Here is a 26022-nt window from a genome sequence, read left to right as displayed (position 1 = left end):
TGCGTCTCTGCCTGAGTTTATTTTGAAAAGCAAAGAATTGAACAAAGGCTCAGAAAATAAATATCTTCAGAGAGGAAGTTTAGGAGGGGAAGAAATTCAGAGGGTCAGCAGGTGAAAGGATGCAGGAGGGACGCCCTGCTCAGGCCGTCCCTGGACGCAGGACCTGGGAGCTGGAGCGCCGACCACGGCTGGGGACCCTGCGCTGGGCCAGCGGGATCTCACACACCGTGTCTTGGCACAGGCAGCTCTCGATGTGGGTGTAGGTGTGGCTCCGGGAGCTGCCATCCGGGCAGCTCAGCACCACCTGCCGCCGGCTGGTGCGCTGCTCCTTACAGCAGGAACACTTGTGGTCCAGGGCCTGTGCTTCGGCCGAGTACCTGGGGGCAGACCAGAGTGAGGGCCGCCTGCCAGATGCAAGAGCAGCCAGAGCGAGGGCCACCCGCCCGCCCCCACCCACAGGACCAGCAGCCCCCGTTCCCTGCCCCCACCGGGGCTGCTCTCCGCCTGAAACTCACATGGCAAAGGTCCCGCAGGACCCAGAGCAGTAATTCGTGGTGATTTTGCCTGTGCAGCCAGCGTCCGTGACTATCTTGGTCATGGGGATGGTGGAGCAGGGGATCCTGGTCTCATTGCGAGGGATGCCTGGGCCACAGGGAGGCAGAGGCTCTGGGACGGCCCCCGCACCTTCCCGGGCCCCCAGCCCCCCCACTGCTTCCTCTCCCCTCCCCAAGCACACCCTCTGCCACCCTGTAGCAAGCTCATCGTCCAGCTGACAGTGGCTCTTGGGACTCTGTCCCTGGTACCCTCAGCCCTGCAGGGGACCAGGGAGCCCACCCTTCAGGCCCCTACTCACATTTCTTGCAGCAGCCGTTGGGCATGAGGGTGATGGAGCCCTAAGGGAGTGGGGGAGAGAATGAGCCTGAGACCCCAGACCTCCCCCAACACTGAGTGGCCCCCCAGGGCCACAGGGGTGGGAAGGGGCAGTTCTTGCAGAAGGGATCCAGGGCAGAAGCCACTGTCCCAGCACTGGGGACCCGCCCCCAGGTCCTTGGAGACCCCGAGTCCCGGCAGAGCACACAGAGCCAGTGCCCGGGCCAGGCCACTCACCGGAAGGCAGGTGGTGGGGTCAAAGTCGGGGCAGGTGATGTTGGAGACGGATGAGATGAGCTGGTTGTGAATTTTCACGCAGCTGAAGAAGGTGCAGTTGTTTTTGGGGTCACTCTTCATGTCACCGGGCTGTGGGGCAGAGGACAGTCCAGTGAGCACTGGCAGGAGGCCCACCCAGAAAGTTAAGACTAGGAACAATTGGCAGCCCCGCCTCCCAGGCAGGTGCAGCTTCTGGGACAGGAGGCCCAGCCAGCAGGCCCAGAGCCACAGGCAGGTGACACCAAGGAGGGCCGGGGGACAGCCACCAGCTTGTGGTCCATGGACGTGTCCACTTCCCAACCCCCAGAACCTGCAGGTGTGACCTTATTTGGGAAAAGAGCCTTTGCAGATGTCCTTAAGTCAAGAGGAGGTCATCCTGCAGTAGCAGGTGAGCCTAAATTCAATGACAACTGTCCTTATAGAGACAGAGAGAAAGAAGAGACCACGTGAGGACTGAGGCAGAGACGGGTGACACGGTGACATGGGTGACACGGCCACAGCCCAGGGATGCCTGGTGCCCCAGAGGCTGGCTTGTGGGAGGAGCGGCCCTGTGACACCTGGCTCTCGGGCTCTGGCCCCCGGGCCTGTGAGAGACTTGTCCCTGCCGTTTTTTGCCCTTGGTCTGTGGTCACTTGTTATGGGTGCCCCAGGACACTCGTACAGCGTGCTGGCACTGGGAGATGGAGCCGGGCGGCGGGTGCACCCCGTGTCAGGAGCCCCCCTGGCACCTTCAGGATGAAGTGCTGGTTATCGGGCCTGTTGATGATGCAGTGGGTCTGCTCACACTTCCGGCAACACTCCCCAGGGGCGTCCACGAGCTCGAAGCCCTAGGAGACAGGAAGGCGTTGGCCAGAGGACAGGGGCGTGGCTGTGGGTGGGGCCCGTGCCCCCCCGCCCCGGGGAGAGGCCTCACAATGTCGCAGGTGGTGTTGCAGGGCACATGGCTACAGGACACGAGGTTGAGCTGTGTGGCGCTGTCCGTGGTGTTGGTGCAGACGCAGTGCTGGCACTTGGAGGAGTAGACTGGAGAGCCGGGCTTGGGGCGCAGGGAGGGGTGAGTGAGGCCGGCACCCCCACGGGCACCCAGGCCAGCCCCGGAGCCCGCCCACGACCCCACCCTAGGCCCCCCGTCCCTCCTGCCACCACACCCCCAGCACAACCCCTGTTCACCTGGTACTCGGCGTTCTCAAGAACACACACGCCCTTGGGCACTTGGGAGAAAGAAAAGAGGAACGTGGGTCAGGTACACGTGGACGACGTGGGCGCTGGGCCCAGGGCGCGCGGAGTGCAGGCCCCAGGAGGCAGCCTCTTCACTCCACCCGCGCCTCGCGCCACAGCCAAGCTTGCTGCCCGGCCCCTGGGTCGGTCGTCCTCAGGCCGCCCTGGGTCCGGGACCTTCTCCTGCCCCTCAGCCCCGGGCCCACTCACCACAGGAGTACACGGGGCAGCACCTTCCTGGTACCATCTCGCTCTTCACATCAAATCCCAGAGCACACAGGGGAGCCTTCTCCTTGCACAGGCTGGTGTTGCACTCTGAAGAGAGGGAGGAGGCCCGGGAATAATGACGACACTCCCCACAGGCAGGGCCCCAACAGCCTCCCACACACAGGGTCAGGTCCTGAGGGCGTCGGCCCCTGCGACACCCGCTCTCAGCTGGACACGCCCTGGCCTCCAGCAGCCCCACCACTGTCTAGCTCACGGGGAAGGTGGACACATGCATGGGGGCTTGCTCAGTGACCTGGGGGCCACAGGAGGGGCCCAGGCATTGCTATGGCTCCCCTGCCCCCAGGCGGCCTTACTGCAGGTGGTGATGTTGCAGCAGGTGTTGGCAGGGTCGACCTCCGTGACCGGGTAGGTGCCGTCCTCCGTGCACTTGGGGGAATTCTGCGTGCACTTCTTGGGCTCGCAGACGATGCCGCTTCCACCCTCCAGGCAGACACAGTCCTTGCAGTCGAACTCGAAGTGCTCCCCAAACTGCAGGAGGAAGGAGGTGAGCAGGGAGGTGAGCGGGGAGGTGAGCCCCCACCAGACACCAGTGCTGTGCCGCGATGCGTCTGCGCTCAGCGGTGACAAGGCACAGCCTGGGGCACCCACTGAGGGCGCTGTGGGGAAACGTGTGCCCTCCCGGGGAGGTTCTGGTCCAGGACAGCCGCCCTCATTCAGGCCCAGGCCACTACCATCATGACAGTGACCTGCTCAGCAGCATTGGCCTACACGGGCCAGGCGCATGGCAGACACACCACAGGGTCTATGGACTAAAGAATCAACCCCACGTGAGACACGGACCACGGTGCAGCGGCTAAGACATCTCTCGGGGTTAGACAGAGCATCCCATGATGGGCAGGTGGTGTGGAGGGTGGATGGACAGATAGAAGGATGGATGGATGGATGGACAGATGGATGGATGGATGATGGATGGATGGATGGATGATGGATGGATGATGGATGGGTGGATGAAAGGAGGAAGTCATGAATGGGTGGGAGGTTGAGTGAACGTCCCTGTTAGCTCAGAGTTCCAGGACTTAAAATGACTCATTACTTAGTCTTTAAGCTCCCAGGTTCTCACGTCCAACCCATCCCACCCCCAAAACTCAGGGTTTGTAGGAGAATCCCACCCCAGCACGGGGGGGGGGGGGTGCCTACCTCTCTGGGCACGTTGTCCGGTCCCACACAGCCTAGGAGAGAAGAGACAAGTCCAGTTAGCAGCGTCCGGGGGCAGCAGGACCAGGCTCGGCGTCACAGAGACAGGAGAGAAGACCGTGAGTGGGTGGCATACCACATGATTTCACGCAGACATCAAAGCCAGGGGCATAGCTCATGGTGCCCTCCGGGCAGAAGCAGCCTTCCACCAGGACGGTGTTGTTCTGCGAGGAGCTGGAGGGATGGGAAGGCATCATGAGGTGGGTGTGCCATCAGCTGGGGAGCAGGCGGCACAAACAGTGCTGCCCAGCTGCCGGCCGGGAGGGACCCAGGTGCCCCAGTGCATCCTCCCAAGACCGACCTGGACTTGCAGGTGGGCTCTTCCGCAGGACCACAGGCCTGGTACTCCTTGTGAGACGGGCAACTCATGGCTGTAGGAGGGAGGCAGCAGTCAGAGGGGCCAGAGTCAGGAGGGAGGAGCCTGTGCTCCCCAAAATGACAGTCCTCCCCAGACCCCCCACACTGCCTGGCACTGCCTGTCGCAGCCCCCCATGCTCTCCGGAGCTGGGCAGCGGGTACCAATTATGCTTGGCAAGGCCGGAAGCACCCCAGCCCTCCCAGACCCTCCAGCCAGCCCTCCTTCCCCACGCCAATGCCCAGCCTGGTCTCCACGTGTGCCTGGCCACCCATCCCGGCCTGGCTTCAGGCTGGGCACAGCGCCCGGCAGAGCCCTAGGAGACCCAGCCCAGGGCAGGGGCACGCAGGCACTTACAGCAGACCCCGTGGGTGTGGTTCCTCCAGTCAACGCAGACGCCCTCCTGGGCACAGAGGGCCGCATAGGTCTGTAGGCTGACACACTCCATGCCCGAGTTGGGTACAAAGCAGCTGTCGAACCGGCAGGCCTCGTAGTAGTGCTCGGGGGGTGCCAGGGAGTGGCACTGAGCAAACAGGCTGTCAGAGAGGGCACGGGTCAGGCTCCGGCTGGTGGCACTCTCTGCCTCAACCCACCACCTCCACCTCCACCTGCACTGCCTGGAGGCACCCAGGCCGGGCTCGGGGAAGGAGGGCCAGCATTGTGGCCCAAGGATGAGGTGCCGTGGGGCCTCCCAGAGTGGGAGGCTCCACGTCTAAATGGTGTGGGCCAGCATCCTCCCTCCGGCAACCCTGGCAGAGGGTCACCCAGCCCCAACTTGCACAACTCTAGGGGTGAGGCACACGCTCCTCACCAGCTTTGGGAGTGGCCCCCTCTGTCTAAGCCCATCTCTGCCTCTGATATCAGGTCTGGATCCTGGTTCTGCACCGGGTCAACTGGTCTACCCTAGGACTCGCGCTCAGCCCACACTGTCCCATCTGGGGGCAGAAGAGGTCTGGGAGGTCAGAAAAGGCACAGGGATGTCTGACGGCGCTTGCCAGAGCCTCACACTCAGCCCCTTGCCTCCACTCCTCTTTGCACACAAGCTGGGGGCACAGAGAAGTGAGCCTGCTCCCCAAGACCCTGCAGCTCGCTAGTAACTGAGGCAGCAGCCGGGCGCAGGGGCAGGTCACCTGTCTTTGATGAGTTCGCACAGAGGAGACGCACAGTCCTTGTTTGGGGTGTGGCCGCTGCCCCCTGAGGGCGTGGTGGCTGGACGCCTGGTGGTGAAGGTGGTGTGGGGACAGTGCGGCTTGGAGGGGTCATTGACCACCCACTCGTCAGCTGCGACCTCACAGTTGGACACCACCTCCCCGCTGGGCAGCACACAGTCGTCCTCGGTGCTGTTGGTGCATGTGCCTGTGTTGGCGAGGAGGTCACGCTGAACTGGCAGCGGGGCGAGCTCTAGGACCCTTCCCCTTGTCCAGCCCCGATTTCCTGGTGACCAGCTGGCCAGGGCCAAGGGCACAAGTGACACCAGACTCCTACTGGCCTCCCACAGGAGCCAAACCCAGGATGGTGGCCACGGGGCCCTGAGCAGAGGGGCAGGAGAACGACACTGGGCTGGCGGGCGCTCAGACCCAGCCTCTGCCCCACCCCCACCCTCCCCAGGGCCAGCAGGGGCCGGGGCTCACCACACTGGCCCTTGGTGTTGTTGCCGAACAGGCGGTAGGGCAGCCTGATGGAGAAGGACAGGCCGTTGTAGGAGATGACGGCGCCCAGCTCAGGGATGTCCACCACATAGTTGATGCCTGACTCGTACACCTGCAGCCCGTACTTCTTGTAGGGCAATGCCACAGCCTGCTTGTTCACCTGCACCTGGGCCAACACACCGGGTCAGGGCTGTGTTGGCTTCCCAGCTGGAGGCCAACCCTGCCTGGTCACCCCTCAAAAGGGAGCCTTGTGTGTCCAACCAGGGCAGGGCCGGTGAACTGCACCTTCAGGGGTCACTAGGGTTGCCCCGCCCATTCTCACACTGTGTGCGCAGCAGGGGGAATCTCTGCCCGTCTCCTCTCCCTTTCCTTTCCATGTGCAGGACCAGAGCGTTGTCCCGACTGGTCCCAGGGGTACAGCAGCAAGGTGCTGCCCTCGGAGCCCCCCAGAGACTTTGGGGCCCCAGGTCATGAGAACCAACAATTCCATGCGGGTGTGTGCTCAGCCCCTGCCCACCCGCCCCTGTACTTGGGGACGGGGCTTCTGCCACAGAGACCTGTATCCAGTGTAGGTGGTAGGGACTTGAGTGGGGGAGCCCAAGGGGTCCCCGCACGCCCCTGGAGGGCCTGTGAGAAGAGCTGGGTGTGTCTGCTGAGCAGCGGCCCTGACTCCTGGGGCCTCAGCCCAGTGCCCCACCCCGTACGGGAACCAGCACCGGTACCCGCTGTGCACCCCCTCGCCCGCCGGCTTACCTGCACCTTCATGGGTGCCATGTGCACTGTCTTGACCAGCACCTCCTGGGTCTCGTGGCGCACGATGAGCGTGCGGGGGCAGGACACCTGGTCGTTGATGTCACAGTGGTAGTTGTCGATGTAGACCCCAAAGTTGTCCACCTTGGGATCGATCTGCTCCACCAGCACGTACGTGCAGTTGCCCTGGTAGCTGTAGTACAGCCCGTCGAAGGTGACGTAGTGGGGGTCACCCCAGCCTGTGCAGTAGCCTGAGGAGGAAGCTGGGATAAGCCAGCGCACAGCCCCGATCCGGGGGCTGGGATAGGACAGGAGGTGGTCAGGAGCCGAGGGACAGGTGGGAAGGGCCAGCAGGAATGAAGGGGCCAGAAGAGTCTGGTTCCTGGAGCACACGGGGCATCCATACCGGGGATCTAGTTCAGCTTCCGGCCCCCAACAATGCGTCTCCCCACTCAGCCCACAGTGGCCCGTTCCTTCTGCAGGACGGGGCCTGGCTTTGGAGCCAGGAGGTCTGGGTTCAAATTCCAGCTCTGCCCCTGTAGCCCTGGCCTCGTTCTACCAGGCAAGCCCCTGACCCTGCCTGGGCCCCTGCCTGAGACGGGGAGTGAGTGGGGCCTGAAGAGTCCCTAGGGACGTGTGCCTGGCCCTCAGCGGTGCTCAGCAATTGGGCCATCATGTCCAACCTGGGGTCTGCACCCAACGGGGGTCTGCCCTGAAGCCCCCCACCCACAGAAGGGAGACGGTGGGGAGGGTCCCTGTGGCATCGGTGGGCTTACAGTCGCACTCCCAGTGCCAGCAGCAGCCATCGGGGTCCATGACTCGCACCGGCGTGAGGTTGTTGGAACAGGTGGGCATGGGCGGGGGGTTGCACTCCACCTCCACGAGCTCCACAGTGTTGTTATGCTTACAGACAGCCATGGTGCAGTTACACAGCCACCACGTCTCGTTCTCCTGCAGGCGGAGACGGTATAGGGTCAGCCAGGCCAGCTGGCCGCCCAGCCCACGCAGCAGAGGGTGGGTTGTGCTTGGGAGGCCCTGGGCTGAGTGCTAAGATCCCTCCCTGGGAGGCTGGAGGCCAAGGGTGGCCCGTCCAGGGGGCAGCTTCCTCAGCCTCACGGCAGCCAGCCAGCTCTCACTAGGGCTCAGCCCTCCTGGGAATGGGTCCGGACATAGGGGACAGGGCCATCTGAGGTGACCAGCAGAAAGGCACTGCCTGGGGCTCTAGATGCTGAAGGGACAAAAGCCACCCGCAGCCCACCGACCTGTCTGGGAGGATCAAAGTTCGGGCACCCAGGGGGCTTGGTGGAGGTCGGCGTGCTCGATGCTGTGGACGGCCGTGTGGTCGGCGTGGATGGACTTGGCGTGGAAGAGGGTGTTGGCTTGGAGGGTGTGGGTGTTGGGGAAGGTGTGGACGGGCAGGACCAGTTGAAGAACTCCAACTGGCAGCTCAGCGAGCAGTTCACATAATAGCATGTTTCTCCGTGGGTGCCATTGTACACCACATCACCTGCAAGGGAGAGACCCAGTCCTTATACCCTCCAGACAGGGCTGGCCACCTGACTACACATGCAGGTCCCCACAGACGGAAGCCCACCCCCACCCCCACCCCCACTTCTCCCTGACTCGTGGCCTCGCGGTGGAGCCGGCCACAGCGACAGCCGCCCGCACTCAGCAAACAGCTTCCTGAGCAAGCACCCACGTTAGACCTGAGACCTGACTCCTAACCACTGGTCAAAGCCACCAAATTCCCACCAGCCTCCATTGCCTGAGAATCAGAAGTGAAAAGCGTGGGCACCTGGGATGTAGTGTGTGTCATTCAAAACACAGCATGTGATAATGGGGCTGGTGACCATGTTCTCGCCGGTGCTGGGGGTAGCGATCGGGCTCGTCGTGGGGATGGGCACGCTGGTTGAGAAGGTCTGTGGTGTGGACGGTAGAGGGGGCGTGGCGGAGGAGCTTCCTGTTGGGGTGGGGGTTCCTGTGGTGGTGGTGGACGCAGTCAGGGGAGTGGGTGTGGGTGTGGAAGGGGGTCTTGTGGTGGGCGAGGGGGGTCCAGTCGTGGTCCCACTGGTGGGAGTGGTCTTCAAAGTCGTAGGACCTGAGGTCTGTGTTCCTGTAAGAATGGAGCTTATGAGTGAGGGCTGACAGCATCCCCTCATCTTAGACACCACAGGGGCCTGGCAGTACCTGCAGACCGCTCACTCAGGGTGTAGCACGTGGCCCGGAAAGGCCTCATGTCCATTGTCCCAGCCCTCAGTCTCCAGGAAGGGCAGAGTGAGCAGGGCCCGTGGGGAGGCCCATGGGTTAAGCACCTGCCCCAGGGCAGGCAGGAGAGGGGGCATGGAGGGACGGTCTCGAGGGCATCTGACTGGCAGCCTCTGCTCCCACCCTGTCCTGGACACATGCCTCTCTGGGCTCCCCTTGGGACAGTTTTGCCCACATTGCCCATCACACAGCCATGAGCTGAGGGCCAGGGGCCAAAGGCAGCTGTGCCTGAGGGAAGACATCCTGTGGGGGCACATAGGGGGGTCTTTGGCTCTGCTGCCCACATACAGGCCGGTGGTCAGTGGCTGCCTGAAAACTCACTGGCTGAGCTTGGCAGGCAAACACCTGAGCCTGCCTGGAACCTTCCTGGGAACCGTTCTCAGTGGGCAGAGCAGGGGCACCTGGCTTGGGTCTGAGGAGATGCAAAGCTCCCCTGGTAGGAGAGGGAGCTCTCATGAGGTAAGGAGGAACCATAAGTTGAACCAGCTGCCACGCAGGCTCCTGGTGTCTGTGTACCTGGAGTGGGTGGAGGAGCGGGCGTGGTGCCTCCTGTGGTAGTGACTGTTGGTTTCGTTTCCGTGGTCGGTGAAGGCATGCTGGATGTCTCCACAATTGTTGGAATGGTGGTCAGAAGCGTGCTTGATTCCGTGGAAGAGGGTACGGTGGACTGAGAGGTTGACGGGGTGGAGGACTCAGGCGTGGTGGTCTCATGCACAGGTGTTGTGCTTGTAGGGATCGGGGTCTCCGTGCTAATAGTGGTGGTGGGTGTTGGGGGTGGGGTCACTGAGATGGTGGGGGTCGGGGTTGGGGTCTCTGTGGTGGTCGTGGTAGTGTGTGTGATGGGGGTCGGTGTTGGGGTCTCTGTTACGATGGTGGGTGTTGGGGTTGGGGTCTCTGTGGTGGTCGTGGTAGTGGTGGTGATGGGGGTCAGGGTTGGGGTCTCTGTTATGATGGTGGGTGTTGGGGTTGGTGTCTCTGTAGTGGTAGTGGTGGTGGTGGTGATGGGGGTCGGGGTTGGGGTCTCTGTTACGATGGTGGGTGTTGGGGTTGGGGTCTCTGTTGTGATCGTGGTAGTGGTGGTGATGGGGGTCGGGGTTGGGGTCTCTGTTACGATGGTGGGTGTTGGGGTTGGGGTCTCTGTGGTGGTCGTGGTAGTGGTGGTGATGGGGGTCGGGGTTGGTGTCTCTGTTATGATGGTGGGTGTTGGGGTTGGGGTCTCTGTGGTGGTCGTGGTAGTGGTGGTGATGGGGGTCAGGGTTGGGGTCTCTGTTATGATGGTGGGTGTTGGGGTTGGGGTCTCTGTGGTGGTCGTGGTGGTGGTGGTGATGGGGGTCGGGGTTGGTGTCTCTGTTACGATGGTGGGTGTTGGGGTTGGGGTCTCTGTTGTGATCGTGGTAGTGGTGGTGATGGGGGTCGGGGTTGGGGTCTCTGTTACGATGGTGGGTGTTGGGGTTGGGGTCTCTGTGGTGGTCTTGGTAGTGGTGGTGATGGGGGTCGGGGTTGGTGTCTCTGTTATGATGGTGGGTGTTGGGGTTGGGGTCTCTGTGGTGGTCGTGGTAGTGGTAGTGATGGGGGTCAGGGTTGGGGTCTCTGTTACGATGGTGGGTGTTGGGGTTGGGGTCTCTGTGATGGTCGTGGTAGTGGTGGTGATGGGGGTCGGGGTTGGGGTCTCTGTTATGATGGTTGGTGTTGGGGTTGGGGTCTCTGTGGTGGTCGTGGTAGTGGTGGTGATGGGGGTTGGGGTTGGGGTCTCTGTTACGATGGTGGGTGTTGGGGTTGGGGTCTCTGTGGTGGTCGTGGTAGTGGTGGTGATGGGGGTCGGGGTTGGGGTCTCTGTTACGATGGTGGGTGTTGGGGTTGGGGTCTCTGTGGTGGTCGTGGTAGTGGTGGTGATGGGGGTCGGGGTTGGGGTCTCTGTTACGATGGTGGGTGTTGGGGTTGGTGCCTCTGTGGTGGTCGTGGTGGTGGTGGTGATAGGGGTTGGGGTTGGGGTCTCTGTTACAATGGTGGGTGTTGGGGTTGGGGTCTCTGTGGTGGTCGTGGTAGTGGTGGTGATGGGGGTCGGGGTTGGGGTCTCCGATGAGGTGATGATGGGTGTGGTGGTTGGGGTCACTGTCGTAGTTGGTGTCTCTGTGGTGGTGGTGGTCGTGGGGGTGGGGGTGGAGGCACAGTACCTATTACAGCAGTAGACGTTGATCTCATAGTTGAGGCAGTAGGGCTGGGGCACGACTCCTCCTGGCTTCTGGTCTTGGTTTTTGCACACCAGTCCAACTGAGAGGTCGCACACCACAGTTTGTCCAAGATTTTCGATGGGAATATTGGGAAACTGAGAAGCTCTACAGGAGATGTTGGCTGCCCAGCCTGGCTCACAGACATTCTTGATGGATTCAAAGTCTCCACCTGGTTTGGTAAAGCTGGGTTTACCGGAATCCAGCCAGCCTGTCCATTTGCAGTCATCCGCACACTGAGTGGTTGTCGGCTCGATGGTCACAGTTGTAGGGGTCACTGGCAAAGTAGTGGATGTGGTCGTAGTAGTCGTCACTGTGGTCGTTGGTTCTGGGGTGGATGTTGGCGAGGTGGTAGATGTGGCAGTCACTGTGGTGGTGGGTGGTGGGGTCGGGGTTGAGGTCTCTGTTATGATGGTGGGTGTTGTGGTCGGGGTCACTGTGGTGGTGGTGGTGATGACGGGGGTCGGGGTTGGTGTCTCTGTTATGATGGTGGGTGTTGGGGTTGGGGTCTCTGTGGTGGTCGTGGTAGTGGTGGTGATGGGGGTCGGAGTTGGGGTCTCTGTTATGATGGTGGGTGTTGGGGTTGGGGTCTCTGTGGTGGTCGTGGTGGTGGTGGTGATGGGGGTCGGGGTTGGTGTCTCTGTTATGATGGTGGGTGTTGGGGTTGGGGTCTCTGTGGTGGTCGTGGTGGTGGTGGTGATGGGGGTCGGGGTTGGTGTCTCTGTTATGATGGTGGGTGTTGGGGTTGGGGTCTCTGTGGTGGTCGTGGTGGTGGTGGTGATGGGGGTCAGGGTTGGTGTCTCTGTTATGATGGTAGGTGTTGGGGTTGGGGTCTCTGTGGTGGTCGTGGTGGTGGTGGTGATGGGGGTCGGGGTTGGTGTCTCTGTTATGATGGTGGGTGTTGGGGTTGGGGTCTCTGTGGTGGTCGTGGTGGTGGTGGTGATGGGGGTCGGGGTTGGGGTCTCTGTTATGATGGTGGGTGTTGGGGTTGGGGTCTCTGTGGTGGTCGTGGTGGTGGTGGTGATGGGGGTCGGGGTTGGTGTCTCTGTTATGATGGTGGGTGTTGGGGTTGGGGTCTCTGTGGTGGTCGTGGTGGTGGTGGTGATGGGGGTCGGGGTTGGTGTCTCTGTTATGATGGTGGGTGTTGGGGTTGGGGTCTCTGTGGTGGTCGTGGTGGTGGTGGTGATGGGGGTCGGGGTTGGTGTCTCTGTTATGATGGTGGGTGTTGGGGTTGGGGTCTCTGTGGTGGTCGTGGTGGTGGTGGTGATGGGGGTCGGGGTTGGTGTCTCTGTTATGATGGTGGGTGTTGGAGTTGGGGTCTCTGTGGTGGTCGTGGTGGTGGTGGTGATGGGGGTCGGGGTTGGGGTCTCTGTTATGATGGTGGGTGTTGGGGTTGGGGTCTCTGTGGTGGTCGTGGTGGTGGTGGTGATGGGGGTCGGGGTTGGTGTCTCTGTTATGATGGTGGGTGTTGGGGTTGGGGTCTCTGTGGTGGTCGTGGTGGTGGTGGTGATGGGGGTCGGGGTTGGGGTCTCTGTTATGATGGTGGGTGTTGGGGTTGGGGTCTCTGTGGTGGTCGTGGTGGTGGTGGTGATGGGGGTCGGGGTTGGGGTCTCTGTTACGATGGTGGGTGTTGGGGTTGGGGTCTCTGTGGTGGTCGTGGTAGTGGTGGTGATGGGGGTCGGGGTTGGGGTCTCCGATGAGGTGATGATGGGTGTGGTGGTTGGGGTCACTGTCGTAGTTGGTGTCTCTGTGGTGGTGGTGGTCGTGGGGGTGGGGGTGGAGGCACAGTACCTATTACAGCAGTAGACGTTGATCTCATAGTTGAGGCAGTAGGGCTGGGGCACGACTCCTCCTGGCTTCTGGTCTTGGTTTTTGCACACCAGTCCAACTGAGAGGTCGCACACCACAGTTTGTCCAAGATTTTCGATGGGAATATTGGGAAACTGAGAAGCTCTACAGGAGATGTTGGCTGCCCAGCCTGGCTCACAGACATTCTTGATGGATTCAAAGTCTCCACCTGGTTTGGTAAAGCTGGGTTTACCGGAATCCAGCCAGCCTGTCCATTTGCAGTCATCCGCACACTGAGTGGTTGTCGGCTCGGTGGTCACAGTTGTAGGGGTCACTGGCGTAGTAGTGGATGTGGTCGTAGTAGTCGTCACTGTGGTCGTTGGTTCTGGGGTGGATGTTGGCGAGGTGGTAGATGTGGCAGTCACTGTGGTGGTAGGTGGTGGGGTCGGGGTTGAGGTCTCTGTTATGATGGTGGGTGTTGTGGTCGGGGTCACTGTGGTGGTGGTGGTGATGACGGGGGTCGGGGTTGGTGTCTCTGTTGTGATGGTAGTTGGTTCAGGGGTGGTCCTCACCGTGGTGGGGGTGGGGGTTGAGGCTGGGCTCGAAGGACATTGATCCATTGGCAGGCAACACTTCACACGTATCTCATAGTCATAGCAGTGGTCAAATGGTCCGTTTCCAAACTGGTCTTCATTTTTGCAAATGAACCCAAACGAGACGTTGCACTGGACCTTCTGACCCAGTTCCTCCAAGCTGAGCCCGGGCTCTTTGGCCGACCTGCACTGGATGTCCTCGGGGGCCTGGCAGACACTGTCGAACGTCTCTTTGTCGCCTGCATTATTGCCGGTATTCGGGTCATCGTTGTTGATCCAATCAGACCAGAAGCAACACAGCTCTAGGGAAGTAAGACTCAGTATTGTCATTTATACCTGGGCACAGCACTTACCTGGGAGGGCACTGGGGCTCAGAGAGCTGAGACCCCACGACCAGCTGGCCCCCCTCATTGCCAAAGGACCAGACTGCAGGCTGAGAGTTAAGGGCTGGACACCACGGGCACCCACCCGTATTTTGAGGCCTAGAGAAGTTAGAGCGCCCCTGGTGTTATACCAGATGACAGACCCAGGCCACAGAGCTCCAGCCTAGTGCCCCTTTCTAAGCTATTGGTAAATCCTTGAGCCAAAATAATAATAATAATAATAAAAAGGTCACCCATTCTAGTGGGGAAGGGGCACACCTGGAAGGGGCTTCATCTGACTCTTGGCTGACAATGTTGTCACCCAGAGCCTGTCAAGTCCCGCTGCATGAGTCTCTGGACCCAGCAAGTCAGGAATCTGTCACCAAGTGCAGCATGTGTGGTCCCTAAGCAGATGGCCGGGCAGCCGGCCCTTTTGTGGGACTTTCTCGGGCCCATCCATCACCACCAGGGAGTGCCGTCTGCACACTTACCCGGAGTTGTTGAAGGAACAGACGAAACTGCAGGGAAGTGAGAAAGAGAGCGTGTCATTATGTAGTTTGAGATTTGTAAATGTTTTTCATTTCTCCAAGTTTCCTTTTCCTGCACTGTCATGCCCTGCTGGCTTGTTCAGTTGTGGCTATGAGGGATGTAATGGCGTTTCTCTGCATTTTCTAACCCATAGAGGCATTTCTTGCTGATTTGGGGAAATGTCCCCAAGTCACCTTCGCTGTGGTCTGGGCTCAGGGATGTGGTTATGATGCTGGCAGCTCAATTCACAAGGCTGGGGACCCGGGGGACATTTATTCGCTGAGTCGAGAGCCATGTCAACATCATCTCTACCCATAAGCAGAGGTGAGACCCTGCCACACTGGCCACGCTCCTGCCCCTAGAAGGGACTTTTCCACTGAGCTCAGGGTGCGGGGGAAGACAGGGGCCCTAGGAGGTACGGGGTGCATGGCGCTGGGCCTCACCTGTGCTGGGGGTTGGGGTGGTGGTGGTGGGCGTGGTGGTGCAGGTGGTGGTTGTGGTGGTAGGTGTCGGGGAGGAGAAGGGTGGTAAGGTGGACATGCAGATGTTGAAGTGCTTCTCCACCGTCGCGTTGGGGCCACAGATCTCCCAGTAGCAGAAGGAGCCGTCCTGCGTGTAATTGAGAATCTTCCCTGGGGGGTGGGAGGGAGATGGACATCAACACATCTGGAACAAGAGCTCCTGGGCCTATCCCAGTAAGGGAAAGGTGGGGCGTCCCCAGCTCCTATAAGCCAACGCCCCATCAGAACTCCATCCCCAGAACCCGAAGGGCCTCGTCAGAACACAGGAGCTGGGTCACAGGAGGGGTGCAGGAGTTCACCACGGGGCCACCGGCTCCCATCAGGAGAAACACAGCCGTGCGATGGGAGCCGCACAGGGGCTGCTGCAGAGCAGAGCCCCGTCTGGGCTGGGAAGGGCCCCAGCAGACCAGCCACCCCAGCCAGGCGAGCCCAGGAGCCCAGGGACAGGCAGCCGGTGGGGTCTCCTGGGTGGGACCCCAGCTGGCCATCTCAAGGGCAGCCGCAGGGGGCAGCTTACCTTCCTCTGGCTGGCAGAGAGTTAGCGAGGAGTTAATGCACACGCTGGAAAGGAAGTTCAATGGCTGCAGTCCCAAGGAAACACCGGCTCCCCCAAGCCCAGAGCCTCAGGACATAGCCCCAAAGGAGCCCACCCACCGGTTCTAACTGTGGGCAGAGCGAGGAGGGGTCAGGCGGGCAGAAGCCAGATGGAGAGGGGAGGATGTGAACGGACATCCCGTGCTCTGGCTCCCATGCGCGTACGTGTGCATGTGTGTGCCTGGGCACCCACACACGTGTGCACGCATGGGTGTGCATGTCTGCCTGTGTGTGCACCGACCTCCCCCAGCCCCGTGATGTGAGCTTAGGTACCAAGACTCGCATTCATTCCTGGGAGGAACAGATGCTCCAGGCGGGTAGAGGATGCCCTCGTGATAGCAGCCGCACTCATTGCTCGTGACACATTTCTTCAGGTCCTCGTTGTAGATGGGCCTGTCCGCAGGGCAGCGTGGGTAGCAGCCTAGTGGGCACAGGGCACTGGGCTGAAACCACGATGAAGGGTCACATGTCCACCAGACCCCGCCCACTGTCCGCCAAGGCAGGACCCTCTCTCCAGCATGTTCCTCTAGAAAGGTCAGCTGGAAAGGCAGGAGCCTGATCCCCCAGCTGGGCCCAGCACACTGTCATGTGGCCAAAGGGACAGCCAGGCCCCGCCCATCGGCTGGTGGACAGCCAGGCCCCGCCCACCTGCTGCACCCTTCTGACCCTGACCTGGTGTTCCTCTCACGCCTTCGTGCTTAGTTCTCAGCTCAAAGGCCCCCCCAACCCATCCTCTGAAACGTGTCCCCATCCTGCTCTGCCCGTTCCTTGCAGCACTTCCTGTTCCTGACCTTATGCGTTGGGTGTTAACCTATTTCTTTCCTGCTTCTCCCCTCAAGGGCAGGGCCCTAGCTCGGGCTCCAAACCCCTGTTGAACAAACGCTGAAGCAAGGTGAGCTTGGCCCACCCTGGAACTCAGGGTCCCCAGCCACACAGAGTGAGCCAAAGTCCTTCATGCTCACCCTCCAGGTAGGACACAGAGATGTTAGAATGGATGCCGTTGATGGTTCTGCAGGTCTCAAAGCTGCGGTTCCCGCAAGGCTCATAGTGCCACTCACATTCGTCTGGAGGGTTGTAGTAGTCGCAGAATACGGCTGGGGGATGCAGGGATGAGGTCAGACGGGAGGGCTGGGGCCACAGTGGTCCCGAGAAATGACGCTTGGGTACTCAGGCAGGGGAAGGCAGGGCAGGGGACCACGCACACCCCGTCCCTTGGACGGCTGAAGTACCGCCCCGCCCACAGGGTGGTGGCCCCCGCCTGCCCCGTGGGCACCCCGGGTCCAGACAGGCAGGCACTCACGGCACAGGTCGGGCGTCCTCCAGTACACGCAAGCCTCCTCCTTGGTGCACTCCTGGGCGTAGGCGGCCACAGCAGAGCAGAAGCACTCACAGTCCCCACCGGTGTCGCAGGAGCAGGAGTCGTGGACGCAGGCCTCGTAGAAGGGCTTGGGGTCCACCTGGGGGAGAAGCCGCCGTGTGCCTGGGTCAGTGCTGGCTGCCCTCATGGGGCCAGCCTTCCCACAGGCCCGAGGAACTCAGGACCCCGAGGTCTCGCCACCCAGGGCTCCGTGGAGCTGATGGGGGCGGTGCAGAGGCGGTTGGCCACGCCTGGCTGTGCAGACCTGTCGCCCAGCCCCTCAGGGCCCTGGGGCCCTCAGCTAGAAGACAGCAGTTCGAGACCTGCTTCCCTACCCCTGCCACTGCCTGGACTGTGGGCTGTCTCGGTGTTAGGGGGCTGTCTGTCCTTTCTCCAGCCCTGGAAGTTACGGGGAGGCTGGGGGCCCAGCCAGGGGTCTCAGACGTCTGGTAACATGTCCAGAGGACACAGACGATGGAGCTGAAGCTGGAGGACTGGTGCCTCATGGGGATGCAGCAAGATGACTGCCCAGTGTGCACACAGAGCCTGTGGAGGCGCTGCCCAGCCACGCCCATGGCCACACCCTCCTCACGTCGGCCACGCCCACACCCTGCCCACCTTGCTGTGGCAGATGCTAAAGACAGGGCTCTTGATGATGCTGCACTGCTTCTCGGCCCAGGCCTGGCGGTGGGGGTTCTTGACGCAGGGTTCGGGGGTGGTGGTCACATCCGGGCAGGTGGGGGCCTCCTTCCAGCTGTTCCCGAAGTCCAGTTCACTCTCCACCACCATGTTGTCCCGTGTGGTGAAGTCATTGTTGGAGCGCTGGTCGAAGTTCCCGCACAGGCCGCACACGCTGCCCTGCGGAGACGGGTGTGCAAGGGCTTCCAGCAGGGGCTCGCGGGCAAGGCGCTCATCCCCTCATGCTCCCGGGAGGCTCAGCTGGGCACGCGGGCGGGCAGGCGGGCGGCCACGTACCTTGTAGGAGGGGGCCAGCTTGATGAAGATGGTGGTCCGCTTGTCCCAGATGACGATGATGCCGGTGCTGGTCTCCACCACCAGGTACTGGCCCACGTCCCGCGTGGTGTAGCCCACGCGATGGCCTACGTCACGCTGGATCACCATGCGGTGCTTGTCCTCCAGCTTCAGCTCCGTCCTCTGTCCCAGGGGAAACAGCCAGTCACTGGCCGGATCCAAGGTCTCTGAGAACCCACGCGTCCCTGGGGTGGGAAGCACTCACCCCTATGAAGATCTTGATGGCTTTGGAGCAGGTGACACCCGTAGTGCCGCAGGGGACATTCTCGGTGATGATGCTGAAGGAACCCAGCGAGGAGTTCTGGCCACAGTAGTCCTGGGAGCCACGGGGGACGTGAGTCAAGCCAGCTGGGCACCGGCGCCCCACCCCCACCGAGCCTCAGCCCCCCTCTGCTGAGAGCGGATAACCCTGCCGCACGAGGGACCTTAACCACCCCACACACGCCCCTCGTTCCCCATGCAGCAAGGGAGGGTCACAGAACGGGAGGGCGGATGAAAGTGGGCCCCTCCCACCTCCAAGCCCCTCGCTGGGCTGAGAGCAGCCCCGGGCCACAGAGTGGGGCCCGCGGGACAGAGGCCGGCCCTGACAGTGCCCTTGGCGTCACCTGAGTGGCCACATAGGAGCAGTGTCCATCGAAGTCGTACTGCTTCCCGTCAAAGGTGATGTAGTGGCCGCTCCCATAGATGGTACAGGTGCCGTGGCACCCAGTCTGGGTGCAAGCCCAGCGCCCTTTCTGGCAGGTGCTGAGAAGAGCAAGAATGGGGCTGGAGGGGCCGCAGGAGCCCAGGGTTCCCACCCCTGCTCAGAGCCCTGGGTGCTACGTGGACAGCTCCCCGGGCACGACGCCTACAAGCCTTTGCCAGCCCGAAAGTGCCGTCCAGCACCCCCATTCGGGCCAGAGCCCTGCCAACCGGGTGGGGACATGGGGCCCTGCAGACCCCTGGCCTGTTGTCCAGGACACACTGCCCTCTGAGCGCTTGGGACCAGAGTCAGCGAGGCCCGGCCACTCACCAGGTGTTACAGTCCACCTTGATCTTGTCCCCGGGGTTATACAGATGCTTGTTGTGCATACAGGGACACTCCTTCTCCACGACACAGCCCCCACGGCCGTCATCCATCTGCCCCTCGGGGCACACGCAGCCGCTAATGCACTCTGTGTGGTACTGGGGGCAGCCAGACAGTGGGGTTCAGGGATCCGATGCCAGGCCGGCCCTGCCCTTGACTGCTCATCTGACACTGCAGACACCCCTCACGCCCCCACCCACCCCTGACCTGTCTCCCTGGCCCAAGCCCTGAAGCCCCTCTCCTTGGGCCCAGCACTGGGCAGCAGACAGGTGAGGGCTGCCTGCCAGGGGAGCCTACACTGGCCCCCAGTGCTCCAGGAGGCTGGGCAGGGCCTCACCAGCCACCACTTCCCTCTAGGGACAGGGAAGGCCAACGCAGGCCCTGTGTCCTCCCAACGCAGGCCCTGTGTCCGCAGGCGGGGCGCCCAGAGCCTGCCTGCCCCTCCCCTCCCCGACACTCACGTAGCCGGCAGCCAGCGTCTGGCAGCTGACAGGGCGGGGGTTCCGGATGGACAGTGCGGTCAGGTTGTTGCAGTCAACATGAATCTTTGGGGCCGCGCAGCCTGTGGGACGGAGGGGCCCCCTTAGCTAAGCTGAAGTTGGGGGGTGGGGACAGCAGACCACGGGGGGAAGCCACGCACAGAGCTGTACCACTTACTCTGGCCGAGCAGCTTGACTTGGGTGCAGTGAAGCCTCCCGTTCCGGCAGACGCTGCAGGAGAAGTGGGAGGTGAAGGAGCCTCTGTGGGTCAGGCGGGGCTGTGGGCTCCCTCAGGGGGATCCACCCCTGCCCCCTGCCCCCAGCCCCGTGCCCGCCCGCCCCTGCCCCGGGACACCCACCATCGCTCCTCCTGTTTCAGGACCACTTCCCCTGCCTCCAGGTAGAGGCCCCGGTGGTAACAGGAGCACTTGGCCAGCGGCACACAGCGGCCCTTCTCGTCCAGGAAGGTGTGGTCGGGGCAGCCGCAGCCGTCCACGGGCGCAAAGCCCTTGAGGCAGTGGCTGTCAGGCTCGGAGAGCGAGCGGCAGGTCTGCTGGCAGGTGGTCAGGTTGTAGAGGAAGACCTGTGACTTGGGGCACGAGCCCACGTCCTTGTCTGCGGGGGAAGGGGCCTTGTGAGGGGCAACAGGGGCGGCCTGGCCCCCAAACCCCATCCTGCTGACTGTCCCCGAGCCACACCTGCCAGCCAAGGGGACAGTGAGGGCCGTCCCCCTGGCACCCCCGCCCCACATGCCTCCCCATCTGGGCAATCGGGCTGTGGCCACAGTTCCAGGACCCTCCCCGCTGGCAAGGGCAGTGGAGGGCTGGTTTCTTCCGCTTCCTGGCAGAGGACACTGGGAGTGCAGTCACCAGCTGCAGTCACCCGCCCCCTGGACCCCGATGCTTGGAGGAGCTGCCACAGGGATTGGTGGGTGAAGTGAAGGCCACCCCCAGACCCCTCCCACAGAGACACCGGGACCCCTGAGCCCCAAGACGCCCGCAAGGGACGGCACTCACTGCAGACGAGCTCCCGCCAGCCCCACAGCATGACGCCCTTGGTGGCACAGGCGCGGGCGTAGGAGGACAGGGCCGCACACATGCAATCCTCGTTGTTCTGGCAGTTGCACGTGTCGTATCTGCACCTCTGGGCAACAAAACAGGACGGTGACAGAGGAAGGTGCTGAGGGGATACACATCGCACGCAGCAGCACACACTCAGCAGCTTCCAGCCGGGGCCTTGCTCGCGGCCAGAGGGCAGAGTCAGCCGGGGCACAGAGCACACCTGCGTGCGTGGATCCCACCCACCTTGTAATACTCGGCTGGGTCCACGGCGGAGTGGCACCTGCCAAAGGGGCTCTCCGTCTTCTTCAGCAGGGAGCACCAGTGCTCGGCGTAGTTGGCTAGAGAGGAGTGTCAGAACCTCAGCAGGGGTGGACCCTCTAGTAGGTCCCTGAGTCTGGCTGTCCTGTTCCGCAGGCTGGAGTGGACACCGTCCCCCCTTGGACCAGCCCAGACCTCTTCCTCCAGGGCAGGTCAGCCCAGAATGGTGCCCCCTTGCAAGGCAGGGGTGTCTACCACCTTCCCTCTCTCAACCTCCCAGGCATGGCAGGGTATCACGGAGGGTGGGAGGACATACTGCCACGGCACTAGGACAGTCCCTAGATAAGGGCTGCCACCCACAGTGAGTGGGCCTGGCCTTTCTGCTGTGTGACTTGGTGGGCTGCCAACATAGGCCACCATAAACCAGCCACAGCAGAACGCAGCAGGCGGACAGCTGGCCCCGAGTAGGGCAGGTCTTTTCTCCTCCACCCACCCCCACCCACACACCATGTCCCACCGGGAGGCCCATCTGCCCGGCGAGGGCACCATGGCCGAGAGCCGGCTGTCCCAGGTGGGGCCGAGCCTCACCGCTCTCGATGTTGAGGGAGCAGGGGTCGTCCAGCCAGTCCAGCTTGTCGTGGCAGTTGGACTGGGCCTTCCAGGTGTTGGCAAAGCCGGCCCCCGTGGCCTCCACCAGCCCGCCCGCTGTCTTGAAGTCGTCGCTCTCCTGGCCGTTGAAGTTCCCGCAGAGGCCTGAGGGGCCAGGACACGGTTAGGAGGGGGCAGGGCAGGCGGAGGCAGAGCAGGCCTCTGTGGGGGAGCCTCGGGGGGCCACTCACCCTGCACACGCCCCTGGGAGGCCTGGTCCAGCGTCAGGAAGAGCTGCATGACCGGCACCAACTGGACCTGCAGCCTCAGGCCGAAGGTGGTGCTCACCACCAGGTGGTAGGAGGACGGTTGGAAGATGGAGAAGCTGGCTGCAAGGGAGGGACGTGAGGGACGTGAGGTTTGCTCGGCTGGCCGGCCCACCCCGCCCGCCCCCAGCCGGGGCTCCTGAAGCAGGACTCACCTGTCACGTGAGGAAGATTCACCTGCAGCTCATTCAGCAGCACGCTGCCATCCGACTTGAAGGCCACCACCTGTGGGGAGGGCCGAGGGGAGAGAGGGGCTGAGAAAAGCCTGGAGGGCCCTGGGGGTGCAGGGAAGGGAGAGGGCGGGACACCCACATTCTTCTTCTTGTCCGCCAGCAGCACCACCGTCTTCAGGCAGGTCTGCTTGTCCGTGGAGCCGCAGGGGGCCAGCTCGCCCAGGAGGGCATAGGAGTCGTTGTGTTCATCCTGCGGGGAGGGCAGGGGCGCAGTGAGGACACAGCCGACACAGGCCGGGGCCCAGCTCTGCCCTCAGGCCCTCCTGGCGGCCAGCCTACCTTGGTCAGCACGTAGTAACAGTCCCCGTGGAAGGTATACTTCTTCCCGTCGAAGGTGGTGATGTGGGACCCGCCCTCCAGGGCACAGGTGCCGGGACACGGAAGGTCTTTGCACACCCAGCGGCCGGCGTTGCAGACGCTATCAGGCAGCAGGGCACACGTCAGGCTCAGACGCCATCCCTGCCCGCCCGGCCCCCAGCCCTCGGCCCTGGACCCACCAGTGCTCGCAGTTGTTGGTGACCTTCTGGCCGGGTGCGTACAGGTGTCCGTGCAGCTTGCAGTGGCACTGGCTCACAGGGATGCAGCCCTTGCCCGCCATGTCATCGTACACAGTGCCTGGGACAACACGGGACGTGACGTCACACTCAGCCGGCCTCAGAAGGGGCTGGCATCCCCGACGTGGGGCTGGCAGCCAGGCTTCCCACCCACAGGCACCTCTGGTCCTTTGGGTGACACTGTGGTCCCCACACAGTGTCTGGGCCCCTTCCCAGGGACCTCCAGGTTCCATGGGCCGGGCAGGAGGAGGGGGTGACCGGAAAGGTGTCCCCCAGGACCCCTGGAAGCCACCACTGTGTATGTGTGGAAGGGGTCTTCGGCATTTGTGTCCTTTCAGCCTGAACCTTCTCCCCTGAGTTCCAGAGGGAGGTGCACCGTGCCGCTCCTCCTGTGCCATCTCTGCCCACCCTGTCCCTTCAGAGCAGTGAGAACCCAAGCCCAAGGCAGCGCAGTGAGGCCACTCGTCCCAGGGCTCACAAGCCAGGTGGGCCCCATTGGGGCTGTGTCCCCTCCTGCCCCACTGGCCTGCCCCACCGCCTGCCGCAGCACGCACCTTCTGGGCAGAAACAACCATCCATGCGGTGCTCCTCACACAGGCTGCTGATCTCCAGGTGTGAGCAGGTGTCCATGCAGGGTGAGCCACTCTCCATGTAGACCATGTTCCCGGGGCAGCTCTTGGCTGAAACGGCAAAGCCAGGCCCCTGAGCCGGTGGGGTGCAGTGGGCAGAGACAGAGCGGCTGCACTGCCAAGGGCTCTGGGCTTGCCCTGCTTTGTGTCTGCCTCTCACCCAAGGCTGAGGCCACTTGTGTGGTCAGCAGTGTGGCCCCTGCCCTGGGCCGGCCAAAGCGGCTGCACTCCCCGTGGATCACCCCCGAGTGCCTGGGGGTCCCACCCTCCTGAGCCTGCCCACTCGGCACTCACGGCAGAGCGTGGCAGTCCTCCAGTTCCCTGGCCGGCCACCAGCGTGGGAACACTGGCGGGAGAACTCAGCGATGGTGCTGCACATGCAGGAGGCCCCCGGCGGGCACTGGCAGCGGTCCTGCATGCAGGTCTGCACGTACGGCTCCAGCGGCACCAGGCCCAGGCACTCCTCGAAGGCCATGGCTGTCAGCAGCTCCTCACACTCAGCACGCTGGCGGGCACATGGGTCAGTGGGCAGGGCGCGGGGGCTGCTCGCACCCTCCTCCTGGCTACGCTGCCCAGGGGGTGGGGGACTCTCGGGGAAGACAAGCAGCACTGTGAGCACGGGGCCCCCACCCCAGGAACAGCTCCTGCCCGGGCCGGGCCGGCCAGCGACTCACGTGCTCAGAGCAGGACTTGGGGGCTGGCACGTCCTCGGGGTCATCGCACACCTCCTCAGGCTTGATGATCTTCTGCATGTTCCCAAACTCGATGGCACTGAACAGTACGCCTGGGGGTGGGCACAGCTCATCAGGGTGGGGGTGGCCCCGGGAGCCTGTACACAGCCCGTCAGGGGGGCGCCGGGAACCTATACACAACTATGCCCGCCAAGCCCCTGGAAAACTCACCGTCAGAGAGAAACTCAGAGTAGTTCTGGAGGCCGTTGTAGTCACCACAGAGGCCACAAGTGTGGTTCCGGAACTTACTGTCCAGCTCCAGCTGTCGAGGAAAGAGGAGGCAAGTGAGTGGCCGTGGGCCAGAAGCACCACAGGCTGGACAGCAGGAGGAAGCCCCCATGGCCAGGCCTCCTCAGAACCTTGTTTGAATGGAAGTCGTCTTCAGCGGGAGGGCTGGGGTCAGCCAGGGGGTGTCACTGGCGTCACTGAGGACTAGGAAGGGTGGTGGGGGCAAGGACAGCCAGCACCCCGGCCCTGAGGGTCCCGCCTCTGCCGACCACTAACCCACCAGTCTTCTCTACCAGCCTGGATGGAGGCCACTGGGAACTCCCAGCCCCCCAGACCCCGTGCTCCCCTGGGGTCCGGCACCCACCATGAGCGAGTCCTCACGGTTCCATATGAGGCTGAGGCCAGCACGGGAGAAGACCTTCGTGTAAGCGTCATTCTTCTCGATGAGCAGCCCAGAGCTGTAGTGCGGGGTGGTGACACTGGGGGCACAGGAGAGAGTCACGTGCCAGCCACACAGCCACCCACTGCTCCTGGCCCTCCCCAGTCCTGCTGCCCGGAGGGGACTGAGGCCTGTACAGAGTGGCAGGATGGCCCCCCGAGTCCCTGGCCCATGGGGGCTCCCAGTGGGGACTCATCTGTGTTTGTTGAATGAATCAATGACCTGAACTCAAAGCCAGCACTATCCTTCTGTGTCTTAGAACGGGGGCTTGTGGGCGCTCACAGGGACCCCTGGGCCCCCACTTGTAGGACGAGGGCAGGGAGGCCACCCGACCGCACGTACATGGCCCCGTTCACCACGACCAGCTGGTGGGTGAGGTAGATGGTGTCGTCTTTGATCATCAGCAGGATGTGCTGGAACTGAGGGTGGCCCCCGCCGCGACCCGGGCTGCGTTTCACGTGCACGGCGAACTCCTTGTAGGAGCTGCGGCAGTCGGAGGCCAGGTTGTAGTCGCAGAGGCCAGGGAAGCGGTAGACGTCCCCGTCGAAGGTCTTGTAGTGGAAGTCGCCCCAGGTGCTGCAGACATTGTGGCCGTGGTTTCGGGTTCTGCCCTCTGGGGTGATGGGGACACAGGGTGAGCAGCCCAGGCGACACCCAGCACCGGCCGGCAGCCGCCCTCTGAGGACCGTGCACAGGCACCCGGCAGTGGCTTAGAGCCCTGGGGTCCCCACACAGGCCCGGGGAGGGTATCCTGCAGGAGGGGCCTCTGCTGGACCTTGTCACCCAGGCTGAAGTGACCCCTTGTGCAAAGGGGCCGTCTTGGCCTGGCCCCTCCGAGGCCCCGATACCTGGACCTATGGGCCCCCTGGCCAACGCTGCCTCCCACACTCACAGACCATGGCCCAGCTTGGGTGTTGCCACCTGGTGCAGCCCCTAGACACACACTCTGGCCGGGTGACCTCTTGAAAGGGATGGTGGGAACCCAAGAGCACCTGTCCCCCTTCCCTCCTTCCCTCTGCAGTTGGCAGAGGTGGGGTCTGCAGGTCACCCCACAGGCTGGGCAGAGGACCAGCTCCTCCTGCCAGGCAATGCGTCTGCTCAGCTGCCCGCACCTCCCAGACACACTGCCCGCCACCGCCTCACCTCTCCGCAGCTCCACACTCCTGGCCGGGGTCAGGGCCAGGCAGAGGGCCACTAGGCAGGCCAGTGGCAGCCCCATGGTGGCTCGGCAGGGCAGTGTGGGAGAGCGACCAGGACAGAGGTCCCAGCCTTATATGGCACCCAGGGCCATCAGAGGGCGGGAGGGCAAGGGAGGGGTCGGGGTGGGTGGGGCGTTGGCCAGATTATCAAGAAAACAGCTGTGGGGGCTCCTGCGGGCCACCGTGGGGAAATATTGATTCAGGTTATCTAAGGTTTGTCTCTTTATTTACTCATCTCCGTGCGTCAAGCTCACCTGTGTCAGGATGTAGCCCCAATTACCCCATTCCAACACACGCCCGCAGGCTCGCCACGGCCCCCACCCCACCGTCCAGCGCCCGCCAGAGCTCAGTGGGTCAAATGAG

At 62.7% G+C, this 26022-nt stretch overlaps 1 protein-coding gene across 1 annotated transcript; it reads right to left on the bottom strand.

Annotated features, from left to right (window-relative positions):
* Positions 1-25693, bottom strand: MUC2 (mucin 2, oligomeric mucus/gel-forming). The gene is made up of 50 exons (XM_033119743.1): positions 25604-25693; positions 24803-25073; positions 24386-24500; positions 23965-24055; positions 23737-23846; positions 23357-23567; positions 22988-23113; positions 22377-22494; positions 22159-22297; positions 21959-22069; positions 21802-21871; positions 21572-21709; positions 21321-21485; positions 20718-20812; positions 20430-20556; positions 19773-20028; positions 19592-19644; positions 19396-19496; positions 18881-19032; positions 18474-18612; positions 18074-18184; positions 17812-17991; positions 17455-17694; positions 16780-16936; positions 16442-16573; positions 15753-15900; positions 15403-15446; positions 14808-14996; positions 14328-14354; positions 12629-13776; positions 9382-9682; positions 8396-8713; positions 7863-8107; positions 7377-7551; positions 6604-6851; positions 5833-6016; positions 5332-5557; positions 4559-4737; positions 4148-4217; positions 3923-4020; positions 3790-3821; positions 2946-3120; positions 2575-2679; positions 2317-2357; positions 2060-2182; positions 1875-1973; positions 1108-1236; positions 854-893; positions 516-642; positions 1-377 (listed from the first exon to the last, which is right to left on the bottom strand). The coding sequence occupies exons 1-50, from the start codon at positions 25677-25679 to the stop codon at positions 140-142; spliced, it is 8193 nt and encodes a 2730-aa protein (XP_032975634.1). The 5' UTR covers positions 25680-25693; the 3' UTR covers positions 1-139.
* Between the last annotated feature and the right edge of the window lie 329 nt (positions 25694-26022).

This window comes from Rhinolophus ferrumequinum, chromosome 11, assembly GCF_004115265.2.
Source record: "Rhinolophus ferrumequinum isolate MPI-CBG mRhiFer1 chromosome 11, mRhiFer1_v1.p, whole genome shotgun sequence".
In the NCBI taxonomy this organism is placed as follows: domain Eukaryota; kingdom Metazoa; phylum Chordata; class Mammalia; order Chiroptera; family Rhinolophidae; genus Rhinolophus; species Rhinolophus ferrumequinum.
This window is presented reverse-complemented; position numbering and strand designations above follow the sequence as displayed.